We start from the raw sequence: 18,455 nt of genomic DNA on the forward strand, positions 1-18,455 counted from the left end.
CCCCATTTTGCAGATGAGGTCACTGAGGCACAGAGAAGTTGAGTGGCTTGCCCAAAGTCACAGCAGACAAGTGGCGGAGGTGGCATTAGATCTTAAGTTCTCTGACTCCCAAATCCGTGCTCTTTCCACTAACTCACGCTGCTTCTCTACACTGTTCCTACTAGCGATCACCTTTGAAAATACCGTGGAAAGGGATGCTGATTTCATCCCTTCACGGAATGGCAGTGACTCAAAATTTTGCCTCCAGGATATGAGATGCTTCCCTGTGATATCGACATCCTCCCTATCTTCTCATCCGCCCTCTTTCTCTCCCACAATGTCCACACCCAGTCTTCTCCATTATTAGTACAAACACTGGGAAATGGATTGGCAGGGATTGTCTCTCTTTCTGTATTGTACTTTCCAAGTGCTTAGTACAGTGTTCTGCACACCGTAAGCACTCAACAAATACAATTGAATTGAATCCCTGGGCCGACTTTTCTCGCTTCTGCACACTGCATCCTGAAAGGGCAGGGTGATGATTTGTCACAGGCCTGGAAAATGTCTAAGGACTTACAAAATAACTTGATTTCCAGTCAGCTACTGGTTCTGAAGCTTTCTTTTGGCTAAAATTGCTCGACCTTAAACAGAATTTGCTCATTTTCCTACAATGGGAATCTTCTGGGAGCACAGGTGCACTTTATTGAATGCTGAATAGTGACTTTTCCGTGAGTAGGCCGACATTTGTGGAATATGAGCATCATTTTCACAGAGTTGCATAGGAATAATCATGAAAATACTAATGATTACTGTGTAACTTTTTTATTTTACATTTCTGGGGTCACTTCCATCGCAGGGCCTTGGATTCTGGGATCAGGTTTTCAGGAATTCAACTTGCTGTTGAGATAGGAAATACTTTGAAAACTACTCTAGAGAGAAGTCATTTCCGTTATGTCTTGTGGTCTATGAAAATACACAAACACAGACACACACACAGAGGCTTGTGCAGTTATTTTTTGTGACCAGAATGCTTGTCTGCATTTCTTAAAACCATTCTGTCCAATTGCAAAAAAACAGTATTTTTTTCTAGGTATGTTTCATCTAAACAAAGCGGACATATTACTTTAGTTTATACCAGGCATATGTGACGTACCAATAAATAATAGAATATGACTGTTACCACTTGAACTGACAGGCTGGGAAACTCTGTTTCTTTAAGTAGCGGACACCTTGTCCAATTAATTTGCAGGCCTCAGATTACACATTGTGCTCACAGTGAATTCCAATGCAGCAGCATAAACTGGCTTAGTTCTTCCCCAACAAAGTTGTACTTCCGAACTGGCCTTCGTCGAAAAACAGATCCTCCGCTTCTCCTCGATCACACTGCATTGTGGTTGTTGAATTACAATATGTTTATCACATCTAATATGTGCATGCCAAAAAAATAGAAACGCTCTCGCTTTTTGGCTCATCCCTGCCCTACGTCACGGCCTGTGGTCATTCGGCCTGGATGTCAAGTATTCTAATACCAACATTTTTTACGGTTATGTGGTAATTAGGACTGTGTGAACCAGGAAGCTTCTGACGGGCAGGCCTGACCCAGTAAGGCAGCTGTGATTAACATCATCTTGATCCCACGTATAGTATGCTCTTTGCCACTATTACTGAGCAGTACTATTCGATTATATTCATATTATATCACCACACACATGCATATATACTATATGCACACAAAAATACTATAGAGGTTTAAACAACAAAAACAAGAGAGCAATTTACAGAGGGTTTTATATACACTAAAAGACTTTCTTTGTTGTGTACATACTGTAAACATCTGTAAAGTTGTGCAGCAGAAGCCACTGTAGGCACTTTGAAAAGTTGACCTTGTGAGTAAGGTGAAGGTTTGAATTTTTATTCCTGAAGTCCACAAGCGGAGGTGAAGAATTTCAGAGTGAAGATGGGGCGATGCTCTTTCAATCTGACAGAGCAAACGCTATGAATCTCATGGCAGAATCCTACAGTAGATATACAAATACACCGATAAACTTCAGCCCACTATTTAGTATAATGCTTCCTATACAAAAAATGTAATGCTGAACAATAATATCTGCCATTTAGCCATATTTTGAGAATAATTAAGAGAAAGCTAAGTCGCATGCTTATTTGTATCAAAACAAAAGTTTCTACAGTTTTTATTAGCAATAGGCTTTTTATATCGATGGTTAAATATGAAACCACAATGAAAGTTTCAAAAAGTTAATTTAAAATGCCCATTCCTTTTCTTCCAGACTCTCTCTGTACTCTAGTTCTTAAATTAATGACTATCTGTGAAATTATCAGGAACGGTTTAGGATATTTTGTAAGCCTGTTCATCCTAACTCGTGCTGTTCATTTAAAATTAGAAATAGACAGACCTGAAGAGCACAGGCTTATGAAGAACATGGATTATCAATCAACATGATAGGTAGATTACAAAGATGTTCAAGATCCCCTTTAACAAAAGACTACACTTTTTTTTACAAAAATATATGTTTCTTTTACAATACTTAGAATAATTGCACATTATAATACCTTCTTGTTGGTATCACTCTGTGTTGGTAAGTGCCTAGATTTGATGCCATTTAAGATGCACGTTTTTATAAATAAAAATGTTTTATAAATAAAACCTTGACTTGTGAAGTGCTAACCTTCTAATTGTTCCCCTAGAGTGTAAATAAGGCCAACTGATTACTAGACTATGATATGCACTTTTGTAAAACATCAGTGTAGGCTGACATTTCAAAATATGGCTTCGACCCATACTGAATGTGTTTTTTATAAGGAAAAATGTCATCACCCCATTAAGTGATTTTTCTTTTTTTAATCTATAAAAGGATGAAGTTACGATATATGACTCACAGCACTCTCTCCAAAACTCTATGTTTAACGAATTCTCACGGAACAGTCGACTCAAAAGATGAACCTCTGGGCAAACTTAATTCCACCTAGGGCAGCCACTCCTCTTACAGTTTCACTGCTAAGTCAACACTTTCCATTTGTCCCAAAAAGCTACACAGAATCTCCAGGGAATGCATATCAGGCAGAAGCAATCCAATTCACAAATCTTAAATGCACAGCCAGTCCACTCTGTGATCACTTCAAAGGCTTTTCTTTTGGAGGGGAGATCAGGTCATAGATAATCCATCGATTCCTGTTGAAACTGCTGCAGTGGGATGCTTCTTCGGAGGACGTGAATACTATGAGCCTCCTTTCAGAGCTTCAATTTATACTGTCTTTATGACTGCTTCTATCTGTGTTGTGGTTGTTTTGTTCATGGTTTTTCCACTGAATGCTTGTTCCATTCATTGGCACTGAGGTCATTAGACTTTTAGACTGGTAGCAGCAACAGCAGAGGCAGGACTGGAGAAAAGAAACAAGTCCAAGTAATGAGAGTCGATCAAGGCATTCCTAAAAGTATTAGGCAGGTTGAGGTTTCCTGGGAAATCGATGCAATTAGAGGGCATATTCATTCATTCAATAGTATTAATTGAGCGCTTACTATGTGCAGAGCACTGTACTAAGCGCTTGCAATGTACAAATGGGTAACAGATAGAGACAGTCCCTGCCCTTTGACGGGCTTACAGTCTAATCGGGGGAGACAGACAAGAACAATGGCAATAAATAGAATCAAGGGGAAGAACATCTCATTAAAACAATAGCAAATAAATAGAATCAAGGTGACGTACATCTCATTAACAAAATAAATAGGGTAATGAAGATATATACAGTTGAGCATATGCCTCTATCTGAAGGGGGAATTTGGCTCCTTACTTTCTAGACCAAGGTCGGAGAGACTGAATGATTGCCTCTCCCAGGACCACCAAATAGCTGCCCTTTTCTCTCTCATGCTATCCTTCCAACTGAGAAAAGAACATGGGAAGGCAGCAACGGTGAGGTTGACTCTAGACAAAGAGAGCCCCAAGTCAGACCACCTTCCTGCACTTCCAGTCTCGCTCAATTCATGAAAACCAGGTCTATTGCATTTCCAATCTTGGTGACCTGTTTGCAGCTAGAGTTTATCCCAGACACAGAAAACAATAAACTTGCCTATAAAGATCTCTAAGGTTGAACTAGGGCTTGTGCCCAGAGCTCCCAAAATGAATTGGGTTCGTTTGCCTCCCGATCCAGCCCTGAATACGAACAGCACCGATGGTCAAGGAGTACGCATCAAGAGTTTGAGCCCCAGCTTGTATCTACCCCAGTGCTGAGTACTGTGCCCGGCACACACTAAGTGCTTAACAAATACCATAAAAAAGCCCTATGTACCCATGACACCATTCCCTGGAAACACGACTTGGGCTTCCTTCCGGCCAGGACTGTTATGGGTTAGTCCTGGGTCTCACCTTGGGCCAATCTGGGTCTGGGTTGTCATTTTCTGTCTGTGCCACAGGGAGGGCATGCAGGGAGAACACATACAATCAGAATATGAAAATTTAATGGACAGGAATTTTGCAGGTGGCAGTTGGGAACAGCAGGTGGAGTTGGTATATAAAAAAATTTTGCTAAGTCCCAGGAATAAAAGATGCCCCTGGGAAGCGCATCAAGTGAGATGCCTGTATCCTATTTTAGAGCTACTTTCAAGCTGCACACTCAGTTGTTATTGGGGTATGTGCAAACCTTTGACTCAAGAATTTCTTGGCTCTGCTCAACAAGAATTGCCTTTCTGGTAATCCCTCTGGCATGACACTATTTGACCAACTTAGTTTACAGGAAAGCCAGTCCTTTATTCCTTTGGTTGAGGAAAACTGACTGTTACTCCTCAGAGTATCAGGGCAATATCTTTTTCCCTTCTACTATGTAGGCACTACCAGTTTGCCCTTAAAAACAATTCAGAGCTTACCTGAAAACAGTTTTTAAATTTCTTGCTGACAAAATAGAGGGCTATTGGGTTTATACAGGAGTTCATGGTTGCCAAGTTAATACTGATGTAATCCAGGAGCAACAGGAAACTAAAGCAATGGAAATACAGTACAATAATCAAAACATAGTTATTTAAACACGCTTTCTACTTTACCCCCAAAACAAACACGATTCTTTCCCCCAAGCCATTTCTCTCCGATGGCCACTCAGTGGACTGATTTAGGTCGCTTTCATAAAGAGAGGTGGTGGTTCTGGACTGCCCTAGGATTTAACTGCAAAACCCACCGCAATTAGCACCAAAGGAAAGTTTTTCATGCAGATTGAGAAAGGGCCACCTACTTCGGGTTGTGGCTGAGACTACAGAATTAACACTCATCACTCATTTCTGGCAATCCCTGAGGGATCAGCTGTGGAATTAAAGTGCTCTGTATTTACATTCTGAATAAAAACAATGAAAGCCCCAGGGAGAATGTTAAAAGAGGAAACACAGAAGAGAAGGAAGATTATGGTTGGAAGATCTGGGAAGTTCTACATCTCTACCAGGAGATATCATGGGTCTGCAGAAAATCATTTTGGCTACAATGAGTAAAGTTGTAGAAAAATTATTCAGTACCTGAGCAATTCACATCGGTTCATATCCTTCTCGTTGTATACGGTCTTCTTCAAAATTCGGCTTAAATGAAGAGGGAACCAGCAAAGAGCAAATATCACAACCAGGCAGAAGACAGTCTTGGCCACTTCACGCCGCTAAAGGGAAGCAAGAAATAGGATTGGATAGATCAACTACTAGGCAGGGTTCCAGGAGAGACTAGAAAAAGTCCACAAGATTGACAAGATCACACTGTAAGATCCCATGGAAGGTGTGGATTTTCAACTGAGTCCAAGGTACTATTTTTCTGCAAAGACGGACAGGTGAGTTAATACAAACTGGGGACAGGGATGAACCAGAAGCTGCTGTTACTATCATCTCAGCGAAACGGCGTGGCTAGTGAATAGAGCCTGGGCCTGGGAGTCAGAGGGACCTGGGCTCTAATACCAGCTCTTGTCACTTGCCTGCTGTGAGCTGTTGGTCAAGCCACTTAACTTCTCTGTGCCTCAGTTTCCTCATCTATAAAATGGGGGTTAAGACTGAGAGCCCCACATGGGACATGGAGTGTCCAACATGATTATCTTGTATCTACCCCAGCGCTTAGTACAGTGCCTGGTATATAATAACTGCTTAACAAATAGCAAACAAACAAAAAAACCAAAACAGAAGTCTGCAGTATCTCAATGAAAATCTGATGGGAAGAATCTTTTGTTCAGGTTGAGTCTTTCTCAGATTTATCAGCCCATTCTCTTCCCTTTTTTCCATGTTAGGAAAGAATGGCCCCCCCTAGATCTGCCAAGGAGGTATCCTCTGATGTTCTTTTGCACAGGTATGCCCAGATAGCACCAGAGTGAGAAAGGTTGGGCAGTAAAAAGGATACAGCTCACAAGTGGCAATCACTAGCTGGAGGCCTGGAGCCGGTAGACAACTCGCGAATGCCCAAAGGACCCTGCCCTCAACCTGGGTTGAGGCTCAGGGTTATTCAATTTTATGGGGCCCCCCTCATGTGACACATTATATCTCATTAGTTATAGCATCACTTGATTGTCCTACAGGAATCTAATTATAAGTACCTATCGCATCTGGCCAGCAGACTGGGAAAGTGGGTGAGGGGAGGAAGGAGAAAAGGGAGGGGAGGGAAGGAAGCCATGCACAAAGGTGTGCTGGAATCTCTGACCTAGGAGAGGTGTAGAGGAGGGAGGGAAGGGGGACTAGGGAGGAGGGACCAGGCTCCAATCAGGCTCCAGCTCACAGTTTCTGAAGCTGGAAGGGATTACGGTGCCCCAGCTGGAGGGCAGACAGAGGTGTCTGGAGCTCCTGAGTGCAAAGATGGAGAGCACATGTGTGACAGAAAGAGGGGAGGGAAGGAGGGGAGAGAAAAGGAAGGAGGGGTGGAGAGAAAGTATGTAATTGTGTAAGTGCATGCATGAAGAATTTGCCACTCCCCCTTCCTCACCCCTTCCCCACCAGGTTCAGACTGGTGCTTCCACTCCATACTATTGTTAATGTGTATGAGGTCGCTGGGGTGGGATTTGGAGAGGGGAAAGGCTACCTGGGAAGAGTGACCCCTTTCCCCCTCACTTACAAACACACAGTAATGTACTTTTATTCGATCAGGGCTGGGGCAACGGGATTGCAGCTCGGGCAAGGAATGGGGATTCAGGAGAGAGAGAACAGAGAAGAGAAGGATGAGTCCTGCCTCACCAGGCTCTCTGAAGGGACAAGGAAATCTCAGTCCACCCTGTCCCTCCCTCAGCTTTTCCTTCTGCCTGAGCCCTCATTAATACTTCCCCCTGGACTAATCCAATTAATAGGGAAGGGGCATTTGTTAATACTCATTAGCATTAGCAAAGAGCTAGCAGTACTGACTCCCTAATCCAGGTGAATTTGACTGGGAACCCCTTTCTCTTCACTCCCCATCTGCCCCATCTACTGACCTAGGACACGGCCACCCATCCATCCCTAGTTTCAGTGGGTGGTCCTCTTGTTCCAGGCCCCAGACTGCAGCTTCTAAAGCCCCTGGTGACAATTCATCCCAGCTCACAGCTGCTGGTAGTAAGCAGCATGGTAGAAGCAGCGTGGCTCAGTGGAAAGAGCCTGGGCTTCGGAGTCAGAGGTCATGGGTTGGACCCCCGGCTCTGCCACTTGTCAGCTGTGTGACTGTGGGCAAGTCACTTAACTTCTCTGTGCCTCAGTTACCTCATCTGTAAAATGGGGATTAACTGTGAGCCTCAAGTGGGACGACCTGATTACCCTGTATCTTCCCCAGCGCTTAGAACAGTGCTCTGCACATAGTAAGCGCTTAACAAATACCAACATTATTATTATTATTAGAAGCAGGGTGGCTTACTGGATAGAACACAGGCCTGGGAGTCAGAAGGACTCCAGCTTTAATCCCAGTTCCCCTACTGTATCTGCTGTGTGACCTTGGACAAGTCACTTAACTTCTCTGTGCCTGTTACCTCATCTGTAAAATGGGGATTAAGAGTGTGAGTCCCCGAGGGACAGGGACTGTGTCCAATCTGATTAATTTGCATTTTACCCCAATGCTTAGAATGGTGCTTGGCACATAGTAAGTGCTTAACAAATACCATAGTTATTATTATTGGTAACTAGGGACTGGCCACACTGTGATTGGGGGATCCAGTAGATGGACAAGACAAATTTTTTGAATAGCCCTAGTCCCCAAACCCGAAACAAGCCTGGTCTCACCCAGGTGACTGTCAGAGAGCAATGGGGATTACTCCACCCCAACCCTGAGCTAATACCAAATCTCTGATTGGTCCAGAATTTCTTCTATTCATCTGCTTTCATCGGAGGGTGAGAGGGTTTAAGGGGAAGCTATGTTGTCCCCAGTTCTAGGGGGAGGGAGGCATTGCTGATGTCCCTTGAGTCCCTGTCTGGAGAATTAGTAAGCTATATGGCAGTAGATAGAATTAGGAACGGGGGGTGAGGGTGAAGAACATCAGTGCCAATAAAATGAGCATGTTGAGAGCTGATGCTTTGTATAACACAAAAGCTTGGCCTCCATCTGGTTTGCTAATCAGCACATTGAAATTCACAGAACTCATAGGCTTAGATTTTCCTCTTACTATGAACTTGCTCCAATTACCCTTCTCGTATAATAAAGCATTCATTTAGAAGTCTAACTAGGCATGTAAAAATGCCACTTGAGTGCAGCTGGGGGGGAGTAAATGTTGAGATAAAATTGGTTGAAAACAAGGGCTTGAACTGGAAGTGACATGCAGGTCCATCTCTAAAATACAGTTTTAGCTGTGCAATTACTGCAGGCCATGCACATGATTAGCACCACTGAACAGGGCTTCAGTTCAGCCATCACAAATTGCTGAGAAGAGAATGGGAACAATTGTCCCCTCCTAGTCCATTATAACTGGAAGTTCTTTCATCTGCTTTAGCAGCTCATCTAGCTTGAATAGGGGAAAAAAGAGTTGGCCTAGAGAAAAACTAAGTAAATACACAGAGGTTGCTTTTTGGAAAGGAAGACTGTATGGGAGGTCTCTTTATCTGACATGAGGGCTCCATTTTTAAGGGCTTCCAACAACTCCCACTTCTTTCATTCATTTCAGTAAAGGCAAACAAAAAGGACCAAAGATAATGAAAAACACTTGAGCACTTCCCACCACCTATGACTAGGTTTTTCCACGAAAGGGGTTTCTAAGTATTCAACCAATTGGGTATGAAAGGCTCTGGGCCAATGGGATCCCCAATTTTTTCTCCCAAAGGACTGAATAAACAAACTGTATTGGACCACATAAATGCCCACCACTGGCAGCACATTGGAAGCTCACTACTTGTCGAATGCTACTCCACCCTTTAATCAGCAGCCTGGAATGAGGCCTTGGAAACAGTGCTTTTGGGAGAAAATTGAAGTGGTACCAAGTAAAATTGTTGCCCACCCTCTCTAGACTATAAGCTTACTGTGGGCAGGGAATGTATCTGCTATATTGTTATATTGTACTCTCCCAAGCTCTTAGTACAGTGCTCAGCACAAGGTAAGTGCTCAATAAATACGACCGGCTGACTGACTCACCAGGAGCGAAAGGCCACCAAACCTAATGATACTCGGAGGACCGGATTAAACGAGGTCGGTAGCAGCTCAGACTTGACCTGTATACTGGAGTTTCACACCCCATGTTATGCTCTTGATTTATGCAAAAAAGTCATATCTTTTTTTTTGGAAAACATTTTTAGCGAAATTTTAGTGACCTTATCCCTATTTTTAATACCATCTTTCAAGTCCTTCTGATAGGGTTCATTAAGTTGGTACAGAATTTTCATGACTTTTCAGTTGGTCACAGAGAGTGAATGTGGGTGGCTGACAACTAAAACCACAGAAATCAGTCAGTATATCGCATCTTGGGATACCAGCCAACGGAACATGGACTATACCATGTCAATACTACAGAAGCACCATGGCCTAGTGGAAAAAGCACGCGTTTGGGGGTCAGAGGAGCTGGGTTCTAATTCTGACTCTGCCAAATGCTTGCTGTGTGACCCTAAGTAAGTCACTTCACTTCTCTGTGCCTCTGTTCTCCTGTCCTCCCTCCTACTTAGACTGGGAGCCCCAAGCGGGACAGGCACTGTATCCAACCTTTATAATGTGTTTCTACCTCAGTGCTTAGTCAGTGTTTCACACATAGTAAGCACTTAACATACCATAAAAAAATACTTGCTGTGCCTTGAGAGTTTTTTCCACCATTAACCAGCTTACTTTTTCACATGTAGTATGAAGAAAGCCAGGTTACTGTAAGGTGAAGAAACACTTCCAACATTGTGCTTGCCAGAGGTGCTAAGTGGGCAAGGGTAAGTTTGACAACTCTACCCAATTCAGTCCACAGAATTGCTTGCCTGAAAGGAGCTGATTCGCTCCTTGGTAAAAGGAACACAATGCCATCCTGAAGATAATCACCGCTGAAGAACTGTGCTTGCTCACTCAACTCTTCACCTGTTGGTGAGAAGCTCTGTATATGACATAGGAAATGAGAAGCACCAGTGGAAAGAGCGTGGACCTGGGAGTTAGAAGGCCCTGGGTTCTAATCCTGGCTCTGCCACTTGTCTCCTGTGTGAGCTTGGGTAAGTCGCTTTGCTTCTCTGGGCCTCAGTTACCGCATCTCTAAAATGGAGGTTAAGACTGTGAGCCCCATGTTGGACATGGACTGTGTTCAGTCTGACTAGCTTGGATCTACCCCAGCACTTAGTTACAGTACCTGGCACATAGTAAGCGCTTAACAAATACCTTTTAAAAAAAAAGAAAATTAAAAAAAAAACTTCTCTGTTCTTCTTGGCTAAATTAGTAAATGAAAATAATAATAATAATAATAATAATGATGGTATTTGTTAAGTGCTTACTATGTGCCAAGCATTTTTCTATGCATTGGGGTAGATACCAGGTTATCAGGTGGTTATCACCACGTGGTGCTCAATCTCAATTTTACAGATGAGGTAACTGAGGCACAGAGAAGTTAAGTGACTTACTTAAGTGACTTAAGCGACTTACCCAAAATCACACAGCTGGCAAGTGGCGGAGCTGGGATTAGAACACGCGACCTCTGACTCCCAAGCCCATTCTCTTTCCACTAAGCCAAGCCTTGTATAGTTTTGATTTATAAATAACCAGTCACCAATGCCCCTCTCTGCTGGACATCCGAACCATTTCTCCATAGAAAAACACATGTTGGCCAGCCTCAATTCCTTATTTACCTGCTTAAGATGTTCACTGAGGGCAATTCTCAAGCTGCCGTTTCTTCTGTTTAACATCTCACAAGTCATCAGAGTGTAAAATATGGCAGTGCAGGCTAGAGGCACACAGAAATAGAAGCCAAAGAGCCACCAGTCTTTTGCATCTCGGTAAAACTGCAGGAGAGAGACAAAAAAGAAAGAGGGAAATAATCTTGTAAATTAAATGCAAGGCAAACCTGAACTAGCCTGGGAAACTCAGCATGTCAGGCTGAAGTTGGTAAACCTTCAGAGGCTTCCAGATTTGTTTGGCCTTAAATTTTTCTGGCTGCAATTACTAATTGTTCATGGGAGCAAAAACCCATCTCTGAGCCCTAGAACTCAGGAAACAGCTACTAATAGAGCAATCAAAAATGGAGATAGAAAACCCAATATTTTGAAACACTTAAAACTGGTTCAATTATACAGTTTTTGACAGAGAATCTATTGGGAAGGATGGTTTCTTTTCAAAAGTCCAATGAATGGATGTTGTTTCTTCGGTCATCTATCAGTCCATCAATCATATATATCGAGCACTTACTGTGTACAGAGCACTGTACTAAGTGCTTGGGAGAGTATGATATAACAGAGTTGGTAGACACATTCCCTACCCACAACAAGCTTACGGTCTAGAGCTCCAGTCTTGTATTTTCAATGACAGTTATGAGCGGAAGAATTCCTGCAGCTGGTTTGTTGCGTTCCCAGGCAATTGTTTGGAATATGGGAAGCTTATGAATGGTTGATTTCGGTAGCTTTAGTTACATGGGCTGTTTAACCCCTTTTGCCTGGAATGTGTGCTATGTGACCTCATCACCAGGAAATTAGAGCTATCAATAAGTTTCTTTATTTTCCCCTCTTTTTAATGCTTAACACCTGGAAGTCATTTGGAAGGAATACCATATTTGCTTTAGTGTTTAGTTTTATGTTCCTGTGGGACTAGGAAGTAGCTGTATTTGCAAATCCAAGAATTCTTCTGTTTGGTTTCATTTTAAAATATGAACTTTTATGGTCTGCCAAAAATGGAAATTGAAACATGATATTTAAATACTTCCTGACTCTAAATGATTAATCACTGAGATGGAAAGGGAGTTCTTCTTTCTCATAATCTTTCCCCTAGATTGTTTATTTTGCAAGGCCACAGTCCTTACTGTAGCATCACAATTCCCACAGCAAAGAAAAAAAAATCACGGTCCTACTCTAGAAGAAAATAATGTCTAACTGCAGTGTATAAAAAAGAGGTTTCATGGTTTTGACTTCCAACTCTCCCACTCAAAAGGACCCTGAGAAATATGAGCAGGAGTACCCCCCCACAATTGGTTTTAACGTCTTTGCAGAAGATATAAACTCAAATCTCATATCATATTTGGTGTAAGAGCCAGCTAAGTCTTAGTAAGATGTACAATATTTTGGTTAGAGTATCTGAGGACAAAAGAGTTCAACTGGTCTACCTCCCTGGGGCTAAACAGCTTGCCTGTGGTCCAATGCAGCTGAATCAGGGATTCCCACCTCCGCCTACACTCGGGGGAGACCAATCTGGAGATGAGAAGGATTCTGAATGCTGTGTGTCAGTTGCTTCCTACTTTGCTGAAGATACACGGTTAGAGGAGGATTCTTCAAACAGCAGCCCGGCACTGGGACCCAGCATGCATTTTCTACCCCTAACAATAAGATCAAACAAGATTAAAACTGATCACTACCTCATCTGTGGGAAAGGAGCTCTGGAGCTTGGGTTTGGAGCAATGATTTACTGAGACACCTCCCAGAACCTCCAGCTGTGACTCTAAAGGGACGGCTAAGAGCCAGAGGAAGTGGGCTCATTACTACTTATGCGACTGTGGTAGAGACAGTTTCAAATACCTACCTTGTTTGCCTGAAAGCCCTTCAAAGAGACCATTTTGGCCACTGAAGATCAACTCTAGAGACAAATGCAACTAAAGGAAGGTTTGTCAGCAACATAAATATGACCTTATACAAGTTCTGTTTAGTCTACCAAAGAAAAATGTCTACGGAATGAAATTCAGCCTGTTATAAACTGAATTGCCCTGTAACCACTATCTGGATTACAGATAGGATGAATAAGAGAAAGAAGAACTGCAAGAGGAAATTTGGTCAGATTCACTGACGCTGGGGAGTAGGGGAGACTGCTGCCTAAGCTTCCTTTAACATCGCCATAAAAGCAGTTTAAGCCTTGGTAGTTTATCCCGTAAGCACTCTTAGAGTTTTTTCTCATATGCAACCAAACCCTTATTGCAATTTAAACGTTATCTCTGTTGGAGATAGAAGAAAAAGCTATGGGTGTCAGTGTGGCCTAATGGAAAGAACATGGGACTGGGAATCAGGCAACCTGAGTTTGAATCCCAGCTCCACTTCTGGCAGCCTAGTCTCTGGCCTTGGGCAAATCACTTAATCCCAATTTACAGAAGAAGAAATTGAGGGCCAGAAGGGATAAGAGAGATTCCGAATCCCATGTGGGACAGTAAACTATGTCTACCTGAATGACCTTGCATCTACCCTAGTGCTCAGCAAATGTAAGTTCTTAAAAATAACTATGGCATTTATCATAAACCCAGCCATATATGAAAACACACATTAGTTCACTCTTTCTCCTCTCTTCTTCTGATCAAATAACTCCAATTCATACAACTTTTCCTCAAAAGACTGTCTTTTTATCCCTCCAATCATTTCTGCCACTTTTCACTGGTCTTCCAGTTTCTCCACCAAAACTGGAACAATGCAAATTAATTAAAGGATTTCTTCCTGGCTCTTGTTTGTCATGCTCCTATAAATTCATTGCAGTTTGGTGTTGATTTTCTTTTTTAAATAATGGCGATATACCTTTGATGCATATTTGGCCTGTAATTGACTGTATAGTCCCTAGGTCTTTTCAGTTTGTGGTTTCTTAATTATTTCTGAACTTGTGCCTGGACAGCCATTCCTCATCTTAGGTTCTTGATATTTGTTTTCCGTCACCAATCAATAACCGGTATTTATTGCGTGCTTACTGTGTGCAGAGAACTGTACTAAGCACTTGAGAGAGTACATTACAACAGACTTGGTAGACACATTCCCCACTCGCTGAGAGTTTAGAGTCTAGAGGGAGAGACAGACATTAAAACATGTTCTCTGGGAATGAGGGGTGTGTGTGTGCGTGCATGAAGATCAAGTGCTGAAAGGATATATATCCAAGCGCATAGTGACAGAAGGAAAAGAGAGTAGGGGAAATGAGGACTAGATCTGAAAAGGCCTCTTAAAGGACATGTGATTTTAATAAGACTTTGAAGGTAGGGAGAGTAGTGGTTTGTTGTATATGAACAGGGAGGTAGTTCCAGGCCAGAGGGAGGATATAGCAAGGGCTTGGCAGAGAGGCAGATAAGGCTGAGGTAGAGTGAGAGGGTTGGCACTGAAGGATGAAGCCTAGCAGAAAATCAGCAAGATAAGATAGAGGGGGCGAGCTGATTGACTGCTTTAAAATCAACGGTAAGGAGTTTCAGTTTGATGCAGAGGTGGGTGGCCAAACAATGGAAGTTTCTGAGGAGTGGGGAGATAAGGGTCTGGACTTCTTTTAGAAAAATGATCCACGCAGCAAAGTGAAGAAAGGACTGGAGTGAGGAGAGTCGGGGGCAAAGGAGGTCAAGGACGAGGCTGATGCAGTAACTAAGGTGGGATATGATAAGTGCTTGGATCAGTGTAGTAGCAGTTTAGATGGAGAGGAAAGGGTGGATTTTAACGATGTTGTGAAGATATTACATTTGTCCTGGTGTATTACACTCTTCCAGATGACTGCAAATTGATCTAGGCATGTCTACCAGCTCTACTGTATTCTCGGCACACAATAAACACTCATGAAATCAATCAAGAGTATTCAGTGGAGGGATTCAGAAAGGATTCAATGCCTGTGCTCCCTCCTGCTTAGACTGCGAGCCCCACGTGGGACACAGACTGTGTCCAACCCGATTACCTTGTATCTGCCCCAGCTCTTAGAACGGTGCTTGACACATAGTAAGCGCTTAACAAATTCTATAATTAATGAATAACAAACCTCCATTGATAAACACGTAAAAATATATAATGCGTAATTCAGCTGGGAAGCCTATTCTACTGGTTCAAAAGACCAAAAAGCCTTAATCAATTTCAGCTGGGACAGTACCTCCATGAACTTGGTGGTAGCATTGAGCATGCAGGTTTTGTGTTCTTCACCCCTGTATTCGAAGGGCACCATTACAAAGCCAATTGCTTCAGGAATAGCCAGGATAAAGGAGAGGATCCATATGGACACAATTTCAATAGCAGTGATCAAAGGGATCCCAATTCCTTGAACACGACTCCAAGAGGCAACTGCTCTGTACCTGAAATAAAAGAGGACAGTGACCGTTACATCTTCGTTCAATTGTCTTCACTAAGACCTACAAAACCAGGGCAAGTTTTAGGTTTCGAAAACAGAATTGAATAGTGAATAAAGAAATACATCAGGTCTAGACTTGTCTGGAAAACCACTAAAGAGCAGTCCTCGGTTATTACTGTTAGTTCTTCTACTTTTTGGACATTCCATTGGGCAAAACATGGTACTAACTGCTGTGGTTATTAAAAGAAAATCAGAAGAACAAGTGCAGGGAAAACATGTCAAAATTTAAGAATAAAAATAACGGTAGTAAAAAATAACCATATATCCTACTGAGAGCTCACCTCCTCCAAGAGGCCTTCCCAGACTGAGCTTCCCCTTTTCCCTCTCTTCCCTCTGCTGCCTCTCTGCCCCCCTCTTCACCTCCCTTCAGCTAAGCCTCCTTCCCCCCTTTCCCTCTGCTCCTCCTCCTCTTCCTTCCCCTCTCCTCAGCACTGTGCTCATTTGCTCATTTGTATATATTTTTATTACCCTATTTATTTTGTTAATGAGATGTACATCCCCTTGATTCTATTTATTGCTATTGTTTTTATCTGTCTGTCTCCCCCGATTAGACTGTGAGCCCGTCAATGGGCAGGGATTGTCTCTATCTGTTGCCGAATTATACATTCCAAGCGCTTAGTACAGTGCTCTGCACATAGTGAGCGCTCAATAAATACTATTGAATGAATGAATATCAGTCAATCATACTTGGTGGGGACAGTCTTCAGATATCTCATGGCATCAAGCTCACAGTCCGGTTTACAAACCCCGCAGGCTTTCTAGAGCACCAAAAATGTACGGATTCTGGACTGCCCAGCTAAAACTTCCAAATGTTCCTAAGAAGCACTTGGGGGTGAAAAATGAAACAGTCAAATCTTGAATATGCAAAACCTCTTCGTTTCTCTTAATTTTAAGGTGAAGAGTAAGAAGAAAAGATGCCATTGCTCATCAGCGTCCTCAATGAAGAGTGGACAGAAGGAAAAGCAGGTGAAACACAAATCGCTTCATTTTGCTAGTATCAGCCATTAAACTAAGTAAGAAAAGTTTAATGGATGATGTATGGGCTCTAATGAGCCAGGCAGTCTTTTCCTATCATTAACTTGGATGGATAACTGAGGTAGGTTCTACTGATCATTTTTTGCCGAAAAGAAATCCTTATTCATGCGGAAGGACCTTTTTATCTTCTAGTCTAGCTTGGTTCAGTGAAATCCGATTTTGGTGTCCTGTGATTTAATGTTATTTCAAAACCAGGCACAAAAAAAGACTCCTTCATATATCTTTTAAAAAAGATAATTATGAATTTCCCTGTCTCACATAAGTGGGAAATTTCCAAAAGTGATATAAAACATGCCTAATGATCCTCTAAATCCTTTGACCTAATTTGAATTTGATACTAACACATTTACATTGTGTATTAGGAAGGAACTATTAGTCTGGACATACAGTTCCTGGTATGTTATTTGCATGGCCTCATACTTTTATTTTTTATGGCTTGTAATGAAAAGGAAATGCACTCTTTTTAAACCAATGATTACAATAAGTGACACAGTCTCTTGGACCCTTGCTCAATTTTTAAACTCCCCCAAGTTGTGCTATCTCCTTTCAGTGAAATGAGGTTGTATTTCTTTATGTTGTGAAAGCTTTCAGAGACATTGTGATCACAGAAAATACCAACACTGGGGAGTGCATGTGCCCAATTCTTCATCACTTTAACCGCTTGGAGATTAGGGGAGATATCTCTGGTATGCACATCAATGCCAAACATCATGCATATAGCACGTGATATGCTGGAGAAACGTTTGAAATAACATAATTTATGGTTTTTAGTGAAATATGATCTGTGTACATTGGAGCAAGTGGGAGATGCTAAAATAGTCTAGACTATTTCAAATAGATGTAGAACAACCAGCTGAAAATGGTTTTCCTATTTTGTTCACTTAAAAAAATTTGGTAACAGCTTTCTTTTTGAAAGTGCAGGGTGATGTATACAAGGAATTTCTATGCACCGAGCAAGTCCCCAATGGTAAACACTCCTTTAATAACTCAACTATCAGTCGGGAAGAGCAAAGTAGAGTGGAAATAATAATATGCAAAGGTAGGATAGACAGGGCAACTGTGGAGTAAGAGAGCTAGCTGTAGACTTTAACATCCAGAAAACAGATGAGAAATTAGGCGTGAGTTATACAGGATGTCCTTGACTTCAAACATTTCCAGGTACGACGGCCAGCGTTTACAATGTTTCTAAATTTGCACCTTGTTTCATCTTTACACTGGTTCTAATTTTCAGTACTAGCCTCCTTCGTGACACTAGCTCTGGGTGGGGGAGGAGGGAACATACATGGGGAAATGGGGATACAATTTTGAACGTTGTGATCAGAGGTGAGGAGATAGGAATAGGAATGCCTTAATGCTCGTCGACCTCTCGGCAGCCTATGACACTGTGGATTATTCACTCCCTCCTCCTGGAAAGGCTATCTAATCTTGGTTTTTCTAAGTCGGTCCTCTTCTGGTTCTCCTCTAACCTCTCTGGCTGATTCTGCATGGTCTCTTTCACCTACTTTCCCTCTGCCTCCGTTTCCTAACTGTGGGTGTCCCCCCTAGGCTCCGGGTTCCCTTCTCTTCTGAATTCATACTCACTCCTTTGGGAACTCATTTGCTCCCATGGCTACAACTACAATTTCTAAGCAGATCACTCCTAAATCCAGTCAGTCAGTCAATCGTATTTACTGAGCACTTATTGTGGGCACAGCATTCTACTAAGCACTTGGGAGAGTATAATATAACACTAAAAAGACATTCCTTGCCCAAAGTGAGCTTACAGCCTAGACAGGAAGATATATATTAATATAAATAAATAAAATATGGATAAAA

At 42.2% G+C, this 18,455-nt stretch overlaps 1 protein-coding gene across 1 annotated transcript in view; it reads right to left on the bottom strand.

The window, feature by feature from the left end:
- Positions 1–785: 785 nt before the first annotated feature.
- EDNRA (endothelin receptor type A) overlaps positions 786–18,455 on the bottom strand; it is a 55,518-nt gene continuing 37,848 nt past the window's right edge. Inside the window, exons 4-8 of the mRNA XM_001513388.6 lie at positions 15,351–15,549; positions 11,189–11,341; positions 5,492–5,625; positions 4,859–4,967; positions 786–3,378 (exon numbers count right to left, since the gene is read on the bottom strand). Coding sequence (XP_001513438.1) covers positions 3,238–3,378; positions 4,859–4,967; positions 5,492–5,625; positions 11,189–11,341; positions 15,351–15,549 — 736 coding nt within the window. The 3' untranslated portion in view covers positions 786–3,237. The remainder of the gene's footprint in view (positions 3,379–4,858; positions 4,968–5,491; positions 5,626–11,188; positions 11,342–15,350; positions 15,550–18,455) is intronic.

The sequence above is a fragment of the Ornithorhynchus anatinus genome, chromosome 12 (assembly GCF_004115215.2).
Source record: "Ornithorhynchus anatinus isolate Pmale09 chromosome 12, mOrnAna1.pri.v4, whole genome shotgun sequence".
NCBI classification, from domain to species: domain Eukaryota; kingdom Metazoa; phylum Chordata; class Mammalia; order Monotremata; family Ornithorhynchidae; genus Ornithorhynchus; species Ornithorhynchus anatinus.